At 52.3% G+C, this 23940-nt stretch overlaps 1 protein-coding gene across 6 annotated transcripts in view; it reads left to right on the top strand.

The window, feature by feature from the left end:
• The window catches only part of LOC122365560 (transcriptional activator protein Pur-beta-B-like), a 51975-nt gene extending 42922 nt beyond the window's left edge, over window positions 1-9053 (top strand). For all 6 annotated transcript variants that reach the window (XM_043336870.1, XM_043336868.1, XM_043336869.1 and 3 more), the window contains 3 exons: window positions 1293-1514; window positions 6889-7116; window positions 7740-9053. In XM_043336870.1, the coding sequence (XP_043192805.1) occupies window positions 1293-1514; window positions 6889-7116; window positions 7740-7946 (657 nt within the window). In that variant the 3' untranslated portion in view covers window positions 7947-9053. The remainder of the gene's footprint in view (window positions 1-1292; window positions 1515-6888; window positions 7117-7739) is intronic.
• The last annotated feature ends 14887 nt before the right edge of the window (window positions 9054-23940 follow it).

Raw genomic sequence — 23940 nt, 5'->3', positions numbered from 1 at the left:
TGTTGCTGTTCTCCTGGTGTCTCATGAATTTTCTTCCCGTTCTCCGAAAATGCTGTAGGGCATAGGCGTCTGCGCTCAGGCACAGCACCAGAAAGAATCGGGTGGTCTTCAGCGGAAGAGTTATGTAGGCCTAAAGCCGCACCCTTACCACCGCACCGGTCCGATGTATTGCTAGGTGAACATATGCTCATGCTCTGGCTTCCAATGATTCAGCTTGAGCTTTAGCCTGGCTGTGACCCGCGCTAGCCTGTAGCCGCGCAGACGGGTGTCAGGCGGCCACTGGCGGCGGCCTGCCCGGGCCCCCGGCACTCAGCTCCTGCTGGTCGACTGTCGGTCTGGCGGCATGTGACGTTAGCTGGCAGACTGCCAACACAGCCGGGTTGGCTGGCGCTGAACGACCACCCCATGCCGCTCTGACCTGGAGACACTGCACGTCCTCTCATGGGCTGAAATTGCCCCCTGCAGCTTTGGACCCGGCTGATTGCCTTCAGATACACCGCACCATAGCTGTACTGCATGTCTTTTGACCATCACTAGACATGTTTGAATAAACCATTGTTATGAAATAATTACGCGAACGCCTTCATGTTAGCTGCTAATATAAGCTGCTGTGGGAAGAATCCGTGTTGGTGCGGCTTCGCTCTCCGACTCTTTGGGAACCCGAGTGTGATACCGTGGAATGCTGGTTTGGCTAAACGCGTAAATGTTCTGTATTATGGGTCCTTGAGGTGTCTGCTTCACATGATGGCGCGCCGTAGGCGGAGCACCGAGCCGCTTCATGTCAGCCGACTGTAGCTAGGGCCGCCGATTCTCCGGACATACTCACTAGGCCCAGGGGTCCTTATACGAGTAGGGGCGCTGGATAAGCTGGTTTTACGGGTTACCGTCTGCGCTCCGTTGTTACGATGATATGCCGATGCTCGTTGATGTTCTGTGCGGTTAGAGGTCCATGCCCTGACCTTCCCTTACTCATAACTGTGTGCTGACCCGCCGCTCTTCGATATATGTATTCTTATATGTGTTTTGACCAGCGCCACCGGTGCCACCAGCTGTTGACCAGCTGTTTGCTTTGCTTTTATTATGTGCAGCTCTGATCTATCTCTAGTATCTTACCGGTATTCTGACCCCTGCTCTTACGGTGTTTAAAGTGCTTTGACCGATGCGCCGAGTGCTCTGACCCGTGCCGTGACCCGTGTACCAAGTGCTCCGAATGCTGTGACCCGTGTTTCAATGCTCTGACGACCTTTTTAAATCGTTAATCGTCTGACGACCTGTTTCTCTCCCGTGGTCAGATCGCGGCGGACGGCCGGCGGAGTCAGGTGTTCCTGGCGCTGTCGACAGCGGCAGAGTTCCGAGACCACCTGACGTCATTCAGCGAGTACTACTCGAGTCTGGGACCGCCCAGCCCGGACAACTTCCCCGAGGACGGCAAGCTCAAGTCGGAGATGATGGTCAAAGACAACCGGCGCTACTACCTGGACCTCAAGGAAAACTCGCGGGGCAGGTTTCTGCGGGTACGTAGCGCGTCCCAGGGGCAGGGCGGGCGGAGCCGTCTTCAGGTTGCCTAAAATCACAGATCATCATCACGCACTGAGGATGGCGTGGTCACTGGCTGATGATAAGGCATAGATGAGAGGGCTTTTGTTTAGCATTCCCCCGTGTGCTGGCTTTTATTGAAGCCCATCCATGACTGTATTGGCAGCTCGAGTATCATTCCCCTTGTTGGATGATTTGACGGCTAAAAAGAATCGCTGCTATCCTACCCGTGACGCAAGTACCCAGACTTTCCGCGTTTCTTCAATCGGGACCGCGCCGGTTCCAGCTAGAATTCGTGGCCGCCTTCTGCGGTAGTCTGCTCGCTGAGCGCAGCTCATTCATTTTCTGCACTGCTCCTGAAGCCTGAAATGCACGGTTTCCTGTCGCATTCCTGTTCTGCACTGAGTGGATATGGTAGTCTGGCCACGCCACGTTGCCAGACGGGACGTTGTTTCTGCCTGCTAGTCTCTCGTTGGATTGTGACGGAAGTGTAGAGGTACTCGGGGTCTAGATACGGTGAATCCCCTCCTGTGAGCTGTCGCATGAAAGCGGAGCTGGAGTCTGTGCTGTCGGCTGGATTTCCCCGTCCGCGGTCAGATGCTACGTAGGCTACCCTGATCAGATGCAAGGATGCAGTGAGGGTCCCGGTACACATTTGACGTTAGCTGTCAACGCTCACTGCTTGTCCGCTACGTTTGCGTCATATTAGTGCTTTGCTTGGGCGGTCTCATGATAAGGAATGGCAACACGTTTTGCAGAGTCTGTAGGTGGGGGAGGGGGTAGACGCTAGAGAGAGAGCAGTCCATTGTGGAATTTCCGGGTGGATGTCAGATCGTAAGGCCGTTGGAGGCGACATTCCTTCACATGGGAAATGGCATCTCTCGTGGCTGCAATGCTAGGATGCTCGTTGCATGGTTGCTGATTATAAAGAAACGATATTGAGATTCGCCCTTACCGATTAGCGTTGACCATTTCTCCATTTCGGTGCAAAATCTGCAACGGCTTTCATTCAGTGAAGTTCAAAAATGATTTTTCATGTTCTCACAACCATGCTGGTTATCTTCTAGGAAGTGAGCGAAGGCTTCGCCATAAATTTTGTATCATGCCATATGCTTCGACATTGTCTCGCTCTGGACATGATGAGCATAGTCTGAATCTGATCCTCTTCCGCAAACATGGGGCATGCAAAACTGCGCATCACACTGTTTCGTAAGTTTGTGATGATTGGTTTGGAGTTTGGATATATTCGTTTGGTTTTTGAGGCACTGGATGTGCCAGTAAATGTTTTCTGACGCGATTGCAATTAGAATTATAGCGTGCTGTAGCGTTGGCGACGGCGGTTGCTAACGTGGATTCAGTGTTCCCTTAGAAACTCAACGGAACTGCTATCTTTATCTCATGTGGGCGTTGGTAAATGCAGTTCTAATCTTAGCTGGGAAATTTCATTCAGGAACAAAATTCATCTGCATTTGTCTCTCAAAAGACCGCAAAGTTGGCCGGTGGCTATTCCCCGCATCCGTCAGGCCCCGCTGAGATGTTTTGTTGGGCACCGCTGAATGAGCTGACTGCTACCAACTGACGCTCGCTCCATTCATGGCTGTCGTACGTTTGTTGCTCGGCCGCTATGAGACTGGCCGTGGTCGGGAAATTCCCAGACAGATTGCGCAACGGTGGCGCGATGTGGCGTCTGGGGCGCTGCATGGTCGACCGCCGCCCCCGCGGCCCGTGCGACACCCCGGCCGGCCGGCGGTGATTCGGATGGCCGCTGTCTGTTCCCACGGGGAGCCAGCTACTGATCCCGAGTAGACTCCACGCCAGATCTCCTACTGTCTGTGCTGAGAACGTCCCGCCAGTTATCTTTGTTATGTTGTTTGCAGCAAGGCGCCTCCTGTTTAGATTCGGCTCGTATCGTCTGGCAAGTCGGATCGATGTGTTTCATCGGAGCGCCAGACAACACGGGCGGCGCGTCCAATGACAAAGTTGGCGGCGGAAGACTGTGGGCGGCGGTGGCGGCGGCGGCCGGCACACCATGAACAGCGGTGGTGCGGTCGAGCTGCCGGTGTGGTGCGGTCGAGCTGCCGGTGTGGTGAGGTCGGTTCGTGGTTCTGCCGTGTTCGTTCGTACCGTCTGACCCCGGCTGCCGCCGCCGCCGCCGCCGCCGCTGTGGTACTAAAACAGCGTGTGGTTCTGCCAGGCCCGGCTGGGCTAGGTGTGCTGCCGTGACTACGCCGGCCGGCTGGGATTTCGTTCATCTGTGTGATTATGTGCATGGAGACACTCAAATGGCCCGGAATGCTGCTGGATTGATGGGATTGTCGGCCTCACTCGGACGCCAGATGCTCCGGAGGGGACTCTTTGTCGCCCTGTGTTATACAGTCGCTGCCGGGGGAGGTTTGAATGCCCTCCAGCTGCTGAACCCGGTAACCTTCCGAGAAGGCGGTGCTTCGCGGTAAATGAGCTCGTGTTGCTCGAATATCTCGCAAAACATGCTCACTCCAGCCCCTTGACGAACTCTATTCAGACACCAAGTATTTCAAAGACAGCAAAGGAACACCCCTGTCGCGCCGTTTCTTCCGTTTTCATTGCCAAGTTGCAAGGGTCGGCGCACATTTTCGTCGCCCCCCCCCCCCTCGGCATTGTGCCCAGGGTACCTGGCGACCCCTACCTGAACCGTGACCTAGCCCAAGACCAAACAACAGTGGCCAGCAGCGCTGCCCGGTCTTACCTCAGCGTTTGCTTACAATCTCCCGTGGACTGCCTTGGTCAACGTTTTCCGGCTTGGAACGTTAGAGCCCCTGGCTCTGCGCTGTCCAGATTCCAGACTAAACTTACTTGTGGATACGACTGCATCCTTTAAGGCCTGGCTACACTATGCGTTTTCTGCGTGCGTTTTTTGCGGGTTTGCGTGTTTTGCGTGATATCGTTCTAGAAAAAATAACGATATTACGGTTTTGTGATGTTTTTTATATGAAATTTTAGTTAATATCAGAATTATATTAACTTTTGTATCCAACTAATGGAAAAGTTATATCATTTATGACTTTTTTCTAGAACGATATTACGCAAAAAACGCAAACCTGCAAAAAAACGCACGCAGAAAACGCATAATGTAGCCAGGCCTTTACTCGAGTACGAGCTCCGCTTATGACCTACGAGGAAAAGTATTAGCTTGATGGCCGCCGCAACTATCAGAGGTGGCGTTATCATTGCCAGATTTCTTACTTTTGTGTGCTCTGGGGTACCCTGGTGCAGTGCTGTCAGTGTACTTGCAGGGTCGTTGTTCGTTGGTTGTATGCTGTACCCTGGAATGCCGTAAACGGCTGCGTCTGCGGCGGCCCATGGCTCCGGCACAGGGTCGGCCGGCCCGGCCCGCCCCGCCCAGTCTGGCCGGCCGGCGGACCGTTGGCCCGGCCGCCCGCTCCTGCCGCCACACCGGTCCGACGGCATTGCAGACTGGCGAGCGGCCGGCCGGCCCCCGGCGCGGCGGCCCGTCTGGAGCGGGACAGGTAGCGCCGCGGGCGGCGGCCGGCCGTTGGCGGCGCCCTTCTCACGGCTCTCCCTCCCTCCCTCCCTCCTCCGCCCTCTCGCTGCCGCCCCTTCCACCGGTCCGCCGGCCGGCCGGCGTCGTCTGGCCCAACCGTCGGGCGCGGCCGGCCCATGCGAGCCATTTCCGGCGCTGGTGGCGTGTGTTGCAGCTCGGCGCAGCTGCCGCCAGCCAGGCTGGTCGGCCGGACGGCCGGCCAGACGGCGGAAAGGCCGGCGACTGTGGCGCCGCCTGTGTACAGCGATCCGCTGCCCGCGGCGGCGCTGCCTGGCCCTGTTTGAATCGTGCCCCGCCGGCTGTCCGCCGCCAGCCACGTGGATGCCAGACGCGCCGCCTCCGTGGCGTGCGGTTAACCGGGTGATGGGGTTCGCGAGGAAAGTTCCGAGCGCTGTGCACCATGTTGCATTCTGCCCTGCCCCTAGCGTCTTCCACGAAGCTCTCGTTGAGCCGGCTGCACCCCGCTTTTCGTAGTTATCACATCTTCGGTGACTAGTGATGTTAGCTGATACGTTTGATTGGTTATCCGGTAGTTCGACTTTGGCCGTGGCTTCGTGGGGTCATTCGTGTGTTGTTTACTACCTACCACCCGCGGTGGTCCCGCTCGATAGTGAGTCTGCGATACGGTGATACGTGCATCCGGCGCTAGTGTTTGCTCTGGGCCGGCTGGCGGGCCGTCCACGTGTAGCGTCAGGGGGCGGGGCTTGAGTGTCTGCCCCCTCCCTGCCCCACCGAGCCGCCCCCAGCTGCGGACTGGTGTGACCGGCGCCGGCGGCGGGGCTGCCCCCTCCCCCTCCCACCGCACCGAGCTACCCTCCCAGCTGCCCGGGAGCACACCTGGCGCCGACCAGCCAGCCCACCGGCGTCCTCCCACGTGCTGGAGGAATTTCCGGCAACGGCCGCCGCAGGAAAGTCCACGGCGGGTGGCGCTCAGCGTGCATGGCGCGGGCTGCCGGTCGGCCTCGGGCCAAACGAGCCAACGGACCGGCGGGCCGGCCGACTTTCACGGCCGGCGGTCGGCGGTGCGAGGTCCACAGGAATGCCCCGGTCGTGGGTTCTCGGACGGCGCCGCCGGCTGAGGTGACGCGGCCCCGCGTGTGTCACGGCCGGTCGGGCGCGTGGTGACGGGGAGGAATGCCGTGAGAGAAAACTGGGAGTAATTCGCGAACTCGGACTAGTTGTTTATGGGTGCAATAACTATGCATTCAATTCGTATAGTTATTTACCTGAAACCTGTTTTGTTGGTCACGGACCTTAACGATCTTTTCAGTGCCTTCGTTATACATTTTCACGTAGCCCACCGTTGCAAGGTACAATGCCGTTCGTTAACCCATCCTAATTTAACATATTGTGCAGTTGACTGGTTTGAGCCTCGCGTGTCTCTCATGGCCCGGTGAGGATTGCGGTGCGCCGTAGCTCGTGTAGTTGTTCATTATTGGTGGTATGCTGGCTGCATATGACACTCCGTTGCTTTGTATGGTCTGCTGCTGGAGCGATGTCGCTCTTCATGCTAAGCGAATATTTGTGCAAGTTAATTTGTGACATTGTTAAGCTTTTGTCACTGGTAAATTCGTCTGTGCGGGTTGTTGTCGATCATATATTTCCATTAGGTGCAGCCTTTTGTCAGCCAATTTGCCCATGTGACATGTGGGATATTCGCACAATAATGTCTCACCACATCTCGCTGCGATACCACCTCAGTTCCTACCCACCCCACCCTATCCACGCTCATCCCCAGCCCGACCCGAAGCCCCCCCCCCCCTGAAGTTCGTCCCCAGACCCACCTAACCCCCCCCCCCCTCTATCGACAGGTGTCCCAGACGATCCCGCGCGGCGGCCCGCGCTCGCAGATCGCCATCCCCGCCCAGGGCATGATCGAGTTTCGGGACGCGCTCACCGATCTGCTCGACGAGTTCGGAACGGACGACGGCGGCTTCAAGGGAGAGCTGCCAGAGGGAAAGCACATGCGTGTTGAAAATAAAAACTTCTACTTTGATATCGGCCAGAATGATCGGGGTATCTACATGCGCATATCTGAGGTTGGTAGAAAGTCTGAAAATGGACGTTGTCGAGACGTGGTTGCTCGTGCTATGCGTTCGGGTCATGCTAGTGTTATTTGATCGCGCTGTTTTTGTTTATCTGCCTTTCACACAAGTGAGCGATGTGACGCTGCAATGCATTATCTCCCATACGGTCCTACATAATGCATCCCTTACCAGCATCCAAGCATTTGACCACACCTCCGTTCAATGAACCTGCTTTCCTTTGCTGATGAAGCTTACTTTCAGATAACTTTTGACTGACTGACATCTCGTGTTTAGTGTATATTCGGTCCCCCCAACACTTCATCCTTCGGTGTCCTGCTTCCCGATGCTCTGTGTCTTTCGTGCATTGAGACTTTGTTCTTCTGACGAACCACCCATCTTTGTGTGATATCGGACATGCGTTTTCGGTCATGGGGTGTGCTGAGACATTGTTCCAGTGAGTTCACGCGGTGGATATGTGTTTCCGTGCCGATGTGCTCTCGCGGATTAGTGTTTTGACGGGAATGTCTCGCCCCCAGTGACTAAGTTTGATGTAATTCGTCAATGCTGTTTGCTCTCTGCTTGTCCATCATGTCTCAAACAGATGTATCGACTAACAAACGTATGCTCTGTTTCAGGTGAAAACCAACTTCAGAAATTCCATCACCATTCCAGAGAAGTCCTGGTCACGGTTCCGTGATATATTCGGCGAGTACGTAGAGAAAATGCAGGAGGCAGAGCGGGCGGCACAGGAGCCGAGTGGAGCGCCCGGCCCGCCCGGCCCGCCGGGTCCCCCGGGCCCGCCGGGTCCGCCCGGCCCGCCCGGCTCCGTCGCCGGCAAGTGAGCGGTGCGCAGAGCCGAACGGCCGATCGACTCGCTGCAACACGGCCGCCGTTCAATTCGTGTCTTTCAAAATTTCTGACGCGCCGACCGGAGACAGTGGGTAGACGGCCGGCGCAGAGACGGCGGCGCGGAGACCGGGAACACCGAGACGGAGAGACAGACGCAGCGCACCGAGACGGGCACAGAGAGACGCCGGACAGGGACGGAGGCGGCGCGGTGCGGCGGCGAGGAAGGGCGCGGCGGACGCCCGCCGCCGCCGCCCCAGTGCAATGGGAGCGCAGCGCGGCGCGGCGCAGTGAAGGACGTGGCACAGTCACGGTGGCTGCAGCTTTAACGAGCGCCGGCCGGCCGCACCGCGACCGAGCCACAGGCACGGACGGACACGAGCGGGCGGCGCGTGGACCGGGGTGGCAGGGCGCCGCGCCCGCCACGGGCACGGCTACAAATTATCACTTTGATCGTTGCGTTGTTGGTTAGCCGGCCGTTGGGTGGCGAGTGAGCGATCTGTGGAGCTGGCACAAGGTGGCGCGCGCGCTGGCGACGCTCCGCAGGGATGCCATAATACTGCCATTGTGTGGTGTTGGCGGCTGGTCCTCGGGCCGCGGCCGGCGCCCGCCTGTCGGGCCGCCGCTTTGTCGCTGTTTAAAGAGGAGTTTATTTATTCGTTGTTTGCCATTTGGTTTTCTTTGACTGTGTGTGCGCTCGCGCGCGCGCGCGTGCAGTGCGGTGCGCGGCCGCCTCGCCCCGGTGGAGCTGGAGCTGGATTGGACTGCCGCGCCGTCGGCCGGTGGTGAGTGGTGCTGCGCTCGCCAGCGTGCGTGCGTGAGTTGTTTCCGTGGTGTGCGTGTAATGTCCTCGGTGCTAGTCACAAGAACTAGACGCTCGCTGTGATATGGCAAGCGGTCGCACACAGCCCTTTGGTTCGCTAGTTTGTACTGCGCGCGGCCTGGTCTGGAGCGGGCGCCTGGCCGGCGGCGGCGGCGCCGTCGTGCACAGCGTGTGAGGCCGAGTGCGAGCGAGCGAGCGAGCGAGAGAGCGCGAGAGACTGCCGCGTGGTTGGGCGCGCCATCGCTCCGGGCCTGATCAGAAATACACGAGTCATCTCGGAGCGTGTGGCCTGGACTCCGGGTGGGCGGTACCAGAGGTCATGGAGGGACGTAGATCCGGTGGCTATTGTGCACGGGAGTTATCAGTAGGCATCTAATGACTGGAGCTCACTTGCGTTGAGCGAGTAGGACTGAGCACCGGTGCTCCAGTCAGCCGCTAAGAAGGCAGGAATTGAGCGCGCTGTAGTAGCGTGGACCCTTGGAAAGTCGCCCACGCTTACTTTTGAAGTTTGATGCACTTGGGAGCGCCTACTATAACTTGCTCGGCACATGTCCAATCATTTCCTTGTCCTGCATACGTTAGCAGCGTGGGTGGCCACACTACGCACAAGGTCTTCGCGGAGACCGGATGCGACTCGATGAGCAGAAGTTGGTACATTTGTTCGAACCCCGCGGGGATCATGGCTACTAACTACATTTGCGCAGGTCAGACCACGAGGGGTTTCATGCAATGAATGAAACATCGATGGGAATACGCCTTGGGGATCCGTCGGCGGATGGAAGAGCACGTGGCTGGAGCGCTGCCCGCTGCACGGGAAGATAGTGGACGGCCGTTGAACGCCCACAGGCGCGGGGTGCTAACTTGAGGTCAGCCCTGGTTCCGCGCTAGAAACTTCTTACGATTCATCGTGAACGAACTGCCTGATTTGTTCTCATATGCGTATTCATTCAATGAAAGAGATGTATTTCACCAATGGTGATAAGACGCCCAATTGAAACTCTGATAAATCTGTTTCAGAGAAATTGGTTGTTCTTCAACAGGGAAGCGTCAATCTAACCTTATCCTCTCGTGTAGTGGTCAGTGAGCTGTCGATACTAGAGAACGCATGGGAGTTCAGTTCATCACCCATCGTCCTGCTCTCATCACCAATCCACCATCACCCTGTAACAGTGATCACACATACCCGTTCTAGTCTGATGAGCTCCCTTCCCAGCCGATTGAGGACGGATCCGTCATCCGTGCCGAGTGTGTCTCCGGGTTGACTTTGAGGGACTGAGTGGCCTGTCACACCGAGACACTCCCTTCTAAATAGGGTGCAATCAGCGCAGCCTTTTTGTTGTCGGCTCAACCCAGTTTATCGAATTTAATCAGTGTCGAATGAGTGTAGAATGTTTGGACTTCGGAGTAGAGCAGTACGAAACGAACACACACTTTCCGGGAGGGAGACGCCTAACAACGTCACATCTTCGTCTGGCATCGCATCAAATGAGTGCACAAACACTGTCAGCCCGGCATAATCTGCATATGCAGCCGGAGAGACGACGTCGAGCACTGCGCTTGCTTAGGCGTATCACTAGTTGTATTCTCGCCGCTAGATGGCACCAGAAGTAAACGCCTGAAGGTATGCTGTACCGCAATACTTGAATCTAAAATCTCGCCTACCGGGCGGTGGCGTTGTTAGCGCGTTTCGGAAATAACTGGGAGTGACATGTAGACACCCTCAGTGTTTCGGCTTAGAATGTTCATCGTTTTACACTGTATTCAAACGGTAACTCAGTTCTAGCTAGCCTTGGTTTAAGCGTTAAAATATACCGAATACATGTTTGGGGCATATCGCGTGTCGATCCCATGTGCGTGCGTGCGGCTGCGGGTAGATGTATCTTCTAAGACAAGTTCTATATAAGGTCAGGTTTTTTTTTGGGGAGCACTTTATTTTATTTGTTCTTTTGATCTTCTGAAAAGCGGACATTCGTGGTTGGCTAGCACGAATGCACAAAGCTTTTTTTCTGAGAAAATACCTCATGCGGCGGCTCAAATACGGCTGTTCGGGAGCTGGTTCGGGAGCTGTTTTAGCAAGGGCCGTGTTTCGGAAAGAGAAAGACTGCACTTACCAAAAAGTTGATACAATGTTTTACGAATTTAATGTAATTTTAGTTATTGTGTCATTGGGGCGTGTTAAATGTGATGCGCAATGTGTCAAGGGATCCAACGTTCTGCGTGAATCACCATTAGTGCAGGTTTCGCCATGTCACACCAACTTCGACATTTCAAGGAATACCACAGAGCTGCCTCCAAGAGGGAACAGCTCGGTGTTCGCTGTTTCCACGACACAGCTGCCTCACATCGTCATGACATCGCACGGCTTTCCGGCCATTTTTGCCGGCTCCCATGTGTATGTGAGCGTCAACCGCTTCCTGGACCACGCCGACTGTCTGTCTGAGAACCTGCTGCCGGCTGGTCTGGTGTCCAAAACACTGACGGGCGCCAGCTTCTCCCGAAAATTCCTCTACCTACTGTTCGGTCAGCAGGTGTTGCGCGTTCGCGTCAGTCAGCTGATCAGCTGGCTGGCCGGCGACCTGTCTGAGCGGGTGCTCGACGTGAAGAGTTTCCCGGACGGTGTGCCGCCAGTGTCCCGTCTGGTCACCACGCCGTGTTGTGACGACACCAAGTGGTGTGAAAACACCAACCGGCACCTGGTGGGCTACTCGCTGAAGGTGCGCAACTCGACCGTAATGCTGCTGACCTCGTTGGACCACGGCGACAGCTACCACCGACAGCCGGTGTCGGTGCCGGCCGACAGCGAGCCGCTGCTGTTCGCCCAGTACCCGTCCGAGGCGTACGGCACGCTCTTCTTCAACCACGAGGGCCGCGGGATGGTGGCGCGCATCATGCACAGGTGCCACTCGCTGCCGCGGGGCACGGCCGAGGGTCAGCGCAACGGACCCGGCTGCCAGCGGGCCGCTCTGCAGGTCACCGACAAACCGGTGAGAGTCATCACCGTCCAGCCCACCATGCGCATGCTGACCATCCTGGTGACAGAGGATTTCCGACTGTTCGTCTCCGGCCGAGCCGACACGCACTTTGAGCAGGCGTCGGTGCTGGACGCTGCCTCACTGGCGGTAGTGGAGGGCACATCGCAGGCGCACCTCCCGCTGAGGGCCTTCACCACCGACGGCGAGCGCTGGATGCTGATCGACGCCGATGGACACATGCTGCTCGGGAGCGCTCTCAACGTCTGGACGGCACGAGTGATTCGGCTACAATCGAAGAACATACTCTCTGCTCCACTTCCTGCCTCACCTCCGGCGCCGGCTGAGTCGTCTACCGAAAATTCGGCGTCGTCGCTTGATGATCGGTTCGGCTCGATAATATCGGTCGCCGCCACGGGACCATACCCGGTGTTCCTGCTCCGTGGCCGTACGGTGGAGGTTCTGACTCTGACGGTGCCTCCGGACGGGCGCGGGATGCTGGCCTGCTCCCTGCGGCGTGTGTCGCTGTGGCGTCACCTGGCGCCGCTGGACGCGCAGTGCGGCGTGCTGCGGCTGACAGCCGTCTCCCGCAGCCACCTGGAGCCGATGGTGGATAAGAGCGACACGCTGCGGCTGGACGTGCGTCTGACTGCCTCCGGCCGCCTCTCCGTGCGGCCGCTGGTGCTGTTCAGCTCCAGCGCGCTGGTCTCCAACACCCGCCTGGTGGCCAGCCGCGCGCAGCCGGACGGCACCGTCACCTCGCAGTGGCTGGTGACGGTGCGCAGTCACCCGCAGCTGCGGCAGCGGCCGTTCCTGCGGCAGCTGCAGCTGGCGCAGCTGCATGTCACCAGCACCGAGCAGCAGCCCGAGTGTCCGGCCCGGCTGCCGCACCCGTTCCCGGTACTGGTCGGCTGCAACCCCTGGCTGAAACTGGTGGCCAGGAACAAACGGGTGGACGAGGAGACGTGCCGTCACCTGCAGGCCGCTGGTCTGACTGTGGAGAGCTCCCCGGAGCGCGACCCGCTGCTGCGCTACCAGCAGCAGGTGCGCGGTGAACACGCCGTGCGGCTGGTGGACGGTCAGTGGCGAGTGAGCTGGGACCCGGCCTGGGGCTGCCCGCTGCTCAGCAGCGATAAAGCTCAGTTCACTCCGGTACTCGCCGTGAAGAGTGGCGACCAGCTGCGACCGCTGCGGCAGATCACGTCGCTGTACGAGATCCACGGCCTGCAGGACTTTGGGTTCGACCTGACGGCTTCGGCGGCCAGCTGTCGTCATCACGAGTACGGCGAGAGTCTCTCTTGGCGGCGATCTTACGCTGAACTGTGGAAACAACGGGGCAACCTCAGCGGCGACTTCGACCCGACAGCCGTGCTCAACACCGCCAGCTACGTCAGCTGCAACGACTCGCACCGGCTATCCCGGCACTTCTCCCCGGACCCTGACCTCGCCGCGCAGAGTGCTGAGAACGTCAGCTTCGAGCTGTTCGGTCTACCCGGCCGCGATAACTCGATCATATGGGCCGACTCGGCCAAGATTCATGTGTTCAATTTCCGAGTGATCGATCCGCTATTCACCTTCTGTGACCTGAACCTGACAGTGCCCGTGTTCTTCATGCACTCGTCGGACGTGAAGCAGAAGACCAAGCTGACCATCCTGCTGGTGGGCGTGGGGATGAGCCTGTTGGCCGTGCTGCTGGCGCACGCCTCGCAGCAGGTGATGCGCCGGCTGCGGCTGGAGAAACAGCAGCAGCTGGACGTGCTGCTCACGGCGGCGGACGCGTTTGTGGAGGCCACAGGGCCGCGGCAGCCGCCGCACATCCAGGGCCTGCCGCCGATCGACCTGGCGCGCCTCAGTAAACACAAGTGACCGCTCGGCGGGGAAGTTGAGTGAACGTGTGTCTTCCGGTGCGACACGCACGTGTGAGAAATGCCGTCCAGGGGAATGGCTGTCATATATGAGAAGTGTCCTCAAGTACCTATGTATAATAGGTGCAAATTGAAAAATGTCTTCCGTCTTTACAGGTGTGCGTGTGTGAGGAATATCGTAGGGTGAGATGTGTACGTTATGTTCATGCACCAGCACGACTATGAAAATATGTTCGTGCTCATAATGGCTACTGAACAGTGATGCATAAGTGGCTCTTGTGATGCGTATATCCACTTATCCACACGATAATACATAATTATGTAGCAATATAATGTGTAGTTGGAACGGCTTTGCTCCGTATCGTTTAATCTCGCCTCAATTCATTTCGACTTTACTTAGTCTTCGAGTGTCGTCCTTAGGTACTTCGACATGTTGTTTACTTGTCACTTTGGCACAGTTTATTAATATTCAATGCAATAATTAATGCAAAATACCTAAGGAACGATTATGAAAGTGGTCGCCGATCGATTTATACGTTGAAGTACCTATGTAGAAGGCAAAAGTGACATCCAGCAGGTGTGCGTATGTAGTATGTACGCCTTGGGTTTTGACTATTTTACGCTGCATGACGAATGTGGACGGACAAAGCAGCTGAGCTACTGCGGCAAAAATGACTAATTTGTTAATTTGATGACGAGCAACTGGCGACGCCTCCCCAGGGCATGAGCTGCCGGTAGTGACATCTGTATGCAAGGGCGAGCTTCAGCCGCTCACCATCAGAGGTCAGGATAAAGGCGGGAAGGGAGAGAGGAGAGGAGTGAATGTGCCGATGAAGAGGCCAGTAGAGAGGGAGGTACTGGTAATGTATCATTTATACTACACAGTGCACCTACTATAACAGTGGCACAATTAGACCCTGCAACGTGACCGTGGTCTGATCCAGAAACGGAACGGCAGGAGTGCCTCTGCTCTCCATCCTGTACTCTAACGTTTCCATGCGTCACCTCTCGGTCACAGCGACTGGATACCTAAATATAGTAAAGCAGGGTCGGACAGCTTGCCAGAAGAACGGAGGTCAACTTTCCTTTCTGTTTTCAAGACCATCCCATTTTCACCTCAATCTATTTTTCACCATTGCACAGTGGGGATTTTTCCGATCTAGCACGTATTTATTCGTAGAGGGCAAACCATAGGTAGAATTGTAGCCAGATTGTGCACAGATGTTGGCTGGTGTGTCCTGGTGAGAATTTTACCTGTAAATGTGCATAATCAACATAGTATAGGGGGTTCAATTGGACCCCCCGCTCAGCCGTTTGGCCCCTAATCAAGCTAGAGCTTCGCGGAAAAGTCAAGCGTGCTGCCTATGACGAAATTAGGCCGAATATATCCAATGTCAAAGTCCAAGGTCATAAGCTGACTTTCCAAATCAGTTTAATGACCCAACTAAAGTTGGGAAATCGAGACCTCTTGAAACTTCGCAAAGTTAGGGTGTTACGGGGTATTTTGGGGTGCCGATCACGAATTTCATGTTAGTTTTGATCACAGACGATGTCTTTATGCATTTAGGCCAGGTCGGGTCAGGTCACGTTAGATCAATTAGTAGGTGTCCTGCCGGCCATCCATAGAAGTGTCACCTACTACTGATAGCTTCGTAACATGGAACGAAGGCACTAGAACTACTTCGTAAATATTCAAATGGCTGCTAAAATCGAAATCAGCACCAAAAACTACCCTAGAAACAAGTAAAACTCGAAAAAGTGAACCAAGGTCATCAAAAGGCCAATGACCTTGACTTGACCTTCACGTGAACTTGAATCCCACCATTATGCATGGCACCAACATCATTTCACATATTTGAACGTTTAAAACCACAAAAAGACTGGAAACCGCGGATAATGTGAGCTGGCATACGCCGAATCGCGATTCCGGCCAAACATGGTCTCGAGAAATATGCCACAGGTCAAAGGTCAGTTGGGTCAGAGTCATGAAATTTTTAGGTTAGATGTAAAATTGATGATCTCGAGGGTACCGAAAGTTTCGGCGCGATCGGCCGCTTTTTGCGCGAGTAATTTGCGGAAAACCATGGGGTTTTATCCGACCCTTCCCCCTCCCCCTCCCCACAAGTGCGATGGTTAATAAGGTTACGGTATGTATAATTAACGCTTGTCATCCTATTCCTAATGAATGTGTCTCAGAAAATATGCATCATATAAATCACGAAGTAAAATTATTCGCCTATGTCCGGAACATACCTATATCGTGCTGTTTGTCCTAGCGCTCCTCGAGTGGGGTGTTAAGATACTCTAATGTGAATATTCCGTGTTCAGGCAAGTTTCGGCAGCCAAACTAGGCGTTGTCTTGTGCAGAAGAAAGTGGCGAATTCGATAGGATATATTTCGGAGTGGAAAAGTGTGGAGAACATTGTTGATTTCCTACATTTATTTAGAATACCATTCCTTCAATATGGTGTCTGTAAGGGGTTTTTGTAAAGGGCATTTTTGTGACCTTAGTAAGGTTGTGGCATACTTTCTGTTTGCCATTCCATTCCTAATAAAGGTGCCTTTCAGACGATATGCAACTTTAAGACCTCGCAAGATTAAAACCAACAGGACAGGACAATGAAATTGAGCTATACTTTCGGGCCTTGCTGAGCCCATTGAGTAATCACGCATGTGTGTGAACTTTGGGCGCATTTTTCCTAGTTTTGCTGTGGACATACAGATAAAACAATGCCATATATGAAAAATTCAGACATTTCTTAGCCCTACTGACACAACAAATAAACAAAAATCCAAAAAATATTTTTTGAATTAACCCGCGCCCTGGTGGGGGGGGGGGCTATTTTTTGCCCCCCCCCCCTCCAGACTTTTTGATATATCTCCAGAACCGCTGCGCCGATCGTCACCAAACTTTCAGTACACTGTAAACCAAATTGACAAGTCTTGTGCAATATAACCAATCATCTCTTGGTATGTTTACCAACTGATACTTTTTAAACAAGCCGTTGTCTGGTGCATTGCTTGTCAGGTGACAACTACGAGTCAATAGTTACTATGCACACCAACTTCTCAGTATCCAGACCAACTCTACATTTGTTTCAACGTTTGTTTCTTAACCAGTTTTGGAAACTTGTTGCCGCATGGTTATTTAACCGGCGCCTAACTTGTACTGGTCAGCTGGTCAGCATACACATGGTCAGATGCGCCTATGACGTCAGACTTGGCGGACCAATCAGCGGTCGCCGCCCGCCGTTAGCGGGGTTTCGAACCAGCAGTTGTCGCGCGGCCGCCGTGCAGTCTGGAGCAACGACGAGGGCTGTTCCAGCATTTGTGCAGTAAAAAGTGAAATCTGTGAACTGTGGTGTTCGTGCTGTGAGTGAGGCCCCCTCTGGCCTGCGGGACGCACTAATCGTCCCTATACCCGCGGTCGAGACGCCTCCCTTCCCCTGCGCGCGCAATGTAAGTGGGCCAGACCTGTGCATGCACATGTGAGCAGATGTTTTGCGGTCGGTGTTTTTTATATATAAATACATTTATTTGCCTTTAATTCAACTCTTTGTATTTTTAACTTAACTGATGATCATACAAGGGCTGTAAAAGCTAATCTGGTTGGCGATCATGATTTATTCGAATTATCTGCGTGATCGTGCAACTGCATGATTGTTATGCTTAATGTTCAGGAAATATTCGTCATACGGGCATGTTATACTTCTGGCTTGATGCGGTGCACGAAACCATGTTCTTCCACATACGCAGCAGTTCTTGCTTCAAAGACTTATATGCTGACGGTGCACGATAGGTATACCTACTGGGTATACCTACCTCATGCATTTACCACATCCATTCGAAAATATGCACTCGGAATTGTCTCCAGTCAATAGTATTAATTACGTGACCGTAATAAATACTAATGATTCAAGAAACTTCCGAATGGATGTGGTGTATGCATTCATTGATTATATAACCCATCAGTATTTCGTTTCTTGTCAGCGCAAGCCTTTGAGCAATAACTGATGCCAGTCATGGTTTTTTGCACCACTTCCAGCCAAAAATAACCTGTCCGTATAGAAAATATTTCCTGAATCAGTATCGTGGCAATTGAAAACGAACGCGAATCGTAAGTTCTTAAAGGAAATAGTTCACTTTTTAACATGGGTTTTGAACTGGAATAGCAGTTCCGTAGCTTGGGCTGAGACGAGCATAAATCAGGAGCTTTTACAGCCCAACGATCACCCTAGGCAAAGATATTCTATTTCTCGTCCCGAAAAAGGTGTCTTGCGTTGAGGATGTGTGCCTTGCATATATTTCCATCCAGTATGAAAAGAGCATGGGTCCCGAAAATTCTTCAGAAACTAGAGAAATTATCTACGAGAACTCTAGAGAAATTCTCGTACTGATCAATTAGGACATTCAGGGGAACATTATCAGATCGAGCAGATCGTCCAAATGCTGGTGGCTGCGATAATTTCTCTGTTTCTGAAGAATTTTCGGGACCCATGCTCTTTTCATACTGGATCGCGTGTGCCTTACAGAAACTGAAAAGTTCTTCCTATATCAAATTATAGAAAAAAAATCTTTTGTTATAAAAAGGTTTTATTTTCTTTGCTGATTATTTTGAACATAAAAAATCATAAATCGTTGCAAAAAAAAATAATTTCGTGAAAGTGAACTATTTCCTTTAAGGCTATCAACGCAAACAAAGCGATTGTAAGGAAGAAAAAGTTCGAACAGAGCGTTAGTACACTTACGTGTTGACAATTTGTAAGCTAGCAATGCCCAGTCAAAGGCTAGTTCATCAACAAACCAGGGGTTGGTGAACCGACAAGGAAACGACTATGCCTATCCAGAAGTTGGTAGGTCCACAAGGCCCAAACTAGCACTCAACAAGGTGACGCCTATGCGAATTGGAACCAAACTTGTAGACAAATTGTTAGTTTGTTGGCCAACAAGCCTGGGGTTGGTGAATCGACAAGGTATCGACAAGGTGACGCCTATGCGAATTGGAACCAAACTTGTAGACAAACTGTTAGTTTGTTGGCCAACAAGCCTGGGGTTGGTGAATCGACAAGGTGACGCCTATGCGAATTGGAACCAAACTTGTAACAAGGAGCCAACTTGTAGATTTGGTTTACAGTGTACCCTCCCGGACATCAATTTTACACATTGTGACCAAAAAATTTTCCAAAGGCTATGATAGGTTGGCCGGAAATGACGTCAGAGTGACGTCATGTTCTGCCGTTTTTGACCCAAAAAAGGGTTTCGCGGGAAGAGCTGTCAGGCCTATAGCTTTGCAAATACAGAAAAATGATAAAGACATAAAAGCTGTAGAATCAACAGGGCTACAAAACTGCTATCTCGGATTTTTGAAATTTTTGGATTTTGACCCCCAAAAATCAAAAAATAAATTTTTTGCATATAATAATCGAAAAATCCAAAAAGTTTTTTGAATTTCGCAAAAACCGGAAAATATGTGATAGTCCTTACCTCCTTCCATCCACATACCAAATTTTAGATCGATACCTCTTTTTTTGGCGAAGTTATAGCGAAAAAACTGTTCAAAATTGATGACGTCAAATTGTCAAACTCAATTTTTAGCAATTCTAGACCCCGTAGCGCAAAACAAAGACCACCATTAGACTCCCCGTGACGAGCTGCATCGAATCAATACCCATTTTATGCAAAACTATCAATTTTAAAATTTGACCTTTTTTGGCCTGACCTTGACCTGACCTTGACCTGAACTTCACCAGAAAGTGACCTAAGCCGTACCTGATAGTCTTATAACCAATACCATTGAGTTGGAAATGAAAAATTGGCCATAAAACATGCATCACACAACCTTAGTAAAGTTTGGCTCATGTGACATGACCTGTGACCCTTGGTGACCTGACCTGTGACCTGACCTGGTATTGTCAGTGACCTCTAATAGTAATATATCTACTAGGCAACTGACGCCCTATCGCTGATTCTCGACAAAATGCGTTTTCCTCGGTGTTATAACGCATTCCCTAGAAGACCCGTGAACGGTGAAACATTTCATCTTTGACCTGACCTGTGACGTCATCGGTGACCCCGAGGTCAATGAAATTTGGTTTTCCTCGACAAATTTGACAGGCCTTTCGAACGCCGTTTGAATTTTGCGGATCCGTCTAGTAGTTTCGGAGATACGAGGGGGGGGGGCAAAAAATAGCCCCCCCCACCAGGTCGCGTTATAAACAGACCCCACCTGGGCGCGGGTTAATAGGCGCTAGATCGGAAAAATCCCCACTGTGCATTGGTTAGGCCCTTCCTTGCCCGGGCTGACGCCTGACGGTCACCGCACCCATGGGTAGCCGGTAGGGTAGTGGTGTTCAATTGCAGCTGTCCTTCCGGTGCAACAGTTAAATTGGCCGATTGACCTGTCACATCGGTAAGTGCATTACCGTCACAGCGAGATAGGCTCAACCATAGAGATCTTATATACATAGAGATGACATGCACTTAAAATCGTGGCGATTCAGTGGGTCTTTTTAAGCAACTTATTTTCAGCCAGTAGCGTGCCAATATGGCTGAGGCATTGTTAGTCTGAAGAAATCATTACGGAGCGAGCGAAGCGAGCGTAGTCTTTCGTAGATTAACGGAAATTTCTGAGTATGAGCGGCCGGCCGGCTGTGGTTACGCTTTTGCGAGGCTTATATCTCAGCAATCACTTGACCGATTTACATGCAATAATTTTTGTACGGTAGCTTCATTCCTTCTACCAAGTATTGGACTATTCTCGATGCATGTGGGTGACCGCTTATGCACGTGGCACGTGCAAAACGAAGAGGTGTCAGTTTTGTAATTGTTGCAATATCTTGGTAACTACTTGGCCGATTGTGCTGAAACATGGTATGTAGGTAGGCACCCACTAGGCAATGCATATCCATGTGCCACAGTTGGGGTGCTGCTGCACGTGCGCACGTGCAGGGGTCGATTCCAGATCTCGAGAACGGCTGAACCGATTGTGCTGAAATTTGGTACATGGTTAGGAACCAGTTAGTAGGGTGCCGTGAAAAGTCGGTTGGGACCCACTTCGCACGTGCGCACGTGCAGGGTGCCGCTTCCAGATCTCGAGAACGGCTAGGCCGATTGCGCTCAAATTTGGCGCTAGGGAGCGGTTAGTAGGGTGCAGTGCACAAGTTAGTTGGAGGTGTCCCTGGCAATTTCACTTGTCCAAGGCCCACCCTCTCGCTCGTTCTGTTGGTCGCCTCAAAAGGCGTTTTACTGGTTAAAAATATTGCTGTTCTTTCCTCGCTGATTTCATTCCTGAGGTGAGCACTGAAATTGGTAGCATGATTTCATTTTGTGTTTTTATTGAATTCATTAAAAGCTCGCCTAAAAACATTTTCTCTCATTCAGGCTCTCATCAACCGGGCAGGCGGTGGACCTCCCGGCCACCTTCCGCGCGGTGGGGGAGGCATTTTTTTGTCCCCCTCCCGTATCTCCGAAACTACTGGACGGATCCCTAACATTCAAACGATGCTCGATAGCCCTGTCAAATTTGTCGACGGAACTCCAATTTCATTGACCTCGGGGTCACCGACGACGTCACAGGTCAGGTCAAAGATAAATGTTTCGCCGTTCACAGGTCTTCTAGGGAATGCGCTATAACAAAGAGTAAAACGCATTTTGTCGAAAATCAGCAATAGGGCGTACGTTGCCTAGTTACGAGCGAGCGAGCGCAGCGAGCGAAGCGAAGTCTTTTCAATATAACGGAAAATATCAGTATGAGCGGCCCGGCCCGGCCTGTAACGCTTTTGAGAGGCTTACATCTCAGCAACCGCTGGACCGATTAGCCTGCGGTCTCTTTTGCTGGGTAGCCCCATCCCTTCTACCCCGTAATTGACTACTTTTGATACATCTCAGTGACCGTCGTGGCACGTGCCACATGAAAAGTCAAGGGTGTTCAAGCAGTTTTGCAAAAGTAATTATTTTGAGAGGCCCATATCTCAGCAGCGGCTTAAGCGATTGCCTTGCGGTAATTTTTATAGGGTAGCTGCATCCCTTCTACTAAAGGTCGGATACTTTTGATCTATGTGAGGCACCCCCACTGCACGTGCAAAATACAAAAAGAAGAGGTGCCAAATTTGTTCCCATTTCAGTAACTCGGTAATTACTGGGGCGATCTCGCTGAAACTTGGCATACAGGTAGGCACCCACCAGGCAATACATTCCCATGTGTTGCGGTTAGGGTGCTACTGCACGTGCGCACGTGCAGGGGGCGTTTCCAGATCTCGAGAACGGCTGGGCCGATTGCGCTCAAATTTGGTACACCGCTAGCGACCGGTTAGAAGGGTGCTTTGCACAAGCCCGTTGGAAGTACACTGAAAAAAATTTTTACTCACTTTTCTGAGTAATGACTGAGTTGCCATTTTGTCCAATGGTAAAACTCACTCTAAATCCGCGTACTCAGGTAAAACTCAGGGCGGAACGCAGGTAAAACTCGGGCAAAACTCATTGCAAGTGAGTAGCATGTGAGTAACAAAGTGAGTTGCCATTTTGTCCGATGGTAAAACTCAGATAAAACTCAGTAAGTACTCATGCGTAACTCATGTCCTACTCAGACAACTCAGGCCAAACTCAGGTATTAGTAAGTCATTACTCATGAAAAACTAGGAAGTAACTCACATGTAACTCAGCTGGTACTAATGTATAACTCAGGTGGTAGTACGGCCATAACTCAGTTGGAACTCATCGGTTATTCAGTGAAAACTAGGGCTGTACTCAGGACGTACTCACGTCGATAACTCATACGATACTCGGGTGTTACTCAGGCGCCGCCTGAAACGGCTGATCTGATTCGTTTTATATTGGCTCAAGCCAATGTATAGGCTCGCCGCCCATGATAACAGCTGCCGCATCAGCATTATGCAATATGCATGCATGATGCTGATACAACAGCCACTACCAGGCAGCTAGTCTATATATTGGGATTGGCCAATATATAACGAATCATTGCCCAAAACCAGCATACATATCTGTATTATACCATGCCCGACCAACGTCTAGTCTTGCACTATTCGCCCCAGCCCTTACAAGAAATACATGTTTGTAGAAACGGTCGCATTGCGCTGTATTTCAATTCTGACCCACGCCAAACTGCGTCGGGGGGGGGGGGGGGATCGACTCCACGTCAGCTCGTCAGCTCAGCTTCACTCTTTTGCCAGCTTCTCGACCTCAGTCTTCGCGGCTACAGGTGGCTGGCGCTCAGCATTGAATGGTGCGTGGAGCACATGGATACACACAAACCACAGCGTGTTTCGCACTTTGTGCGCCGTTTGTTGACTGAGCACAAAGTGCGCCGTCGCCCACAGCAAAAGACTCCCTTCCAAACCATGGATCCCCACAAGACTTCCGTTCGCTCCACGATGAGGCGGCACCGTTCGTTTTCTTCGGACTTGTTATGATAGGGGTGATCCAAATTTTCGTCACCCGTGTACGCCACCACTGACGCCTTCTCCGCCAAGATGCAGAGGAGGCTCAATGGGCCGTTCCCTGAAAACACAATAAAAAAGTCATTTTCTTTTGCCAGTAAGAGAAACGGAAGTTATAGGGCATGCAAGGTGATTGAAATATCAAAAGTTATCAAGTTACTTCAGCTCAAAATTAATGTTAAACCGCGCCGTGCTGGTGCTCTGAGTTTACCGTGATGTACTGGGGGAGGGGGTCGTCTTAACGTCCCCTCTTCTAACTCGGCTGTTGGGGTTGGGCCACGTAGCGACACGCCGTAACCGGCTTTCGAAAAAGCATTAAAGATATTTAAGGAAATACTTGGGTAATTTTAAGGTCAAGTCAAGTGCCAGGTCACCAGAGGTCAGAAAAGGCCAAATTTTGCTTACTTCAATATTTTCGAAAAACTGGTGCTTAACTCGGAACCAAAAGAGCTGCCCGCGGAAAAATGCAGTCAAAAGCCCTTTCGACTTTTTTTTTTTGCTGGCGTTTGATCTCAGATTTGACCTCAGGTCAACAATTAAGCCTCCAGAGAGCAAAAACTCTAAAAAAGCCGTTTTTACCAAAATGTTTTCTGTAATACTTTCCACTCAAGAGTCACGACATTTATTTTGCCGTTAGCATAGTGTTCCTCTCGTCGGGACGAATGAACTATAATTAGACCTTGAAAGGCCATATTTAAAACTTGACCTTAGGTTGACCTGACCAGGTCATGTTGCATATCAGTCGATCCAAACCGTCAAGCTGAACACATATGAGGTGTTTTATTGCACTAGCAAATATATTTTATACATGCCGTAGGTTGATACTTGAGACATGGTGATGGGACAGTATCAAAAACGCTATACAATGAAATCCGTTC

The sequence above is a fragment of the Amphibalanus amphitrite genome, unplaced genomic scaffold (assembly GCF_019059575.1).
Source record: "Amphibalanus amphitrite isolate SeventyFive unplaced genomic scaffold, NRLGWU_Aamphi_draft 000748F_arrow, whole genome shotgun sequence".
NCBI classification, from domain to species: domain Eukaryota; kingdom Metazoa; phylum Arthropoda; class Thecostraca; order Balanomorpha; family Balanidae; genus Amphibalanus; species Amphibalanus amphitrite.
Note: the sequence above shows the minus strand (reverse complement) of the source record. Positions and strands in the feature narration are given on the sequence as shown.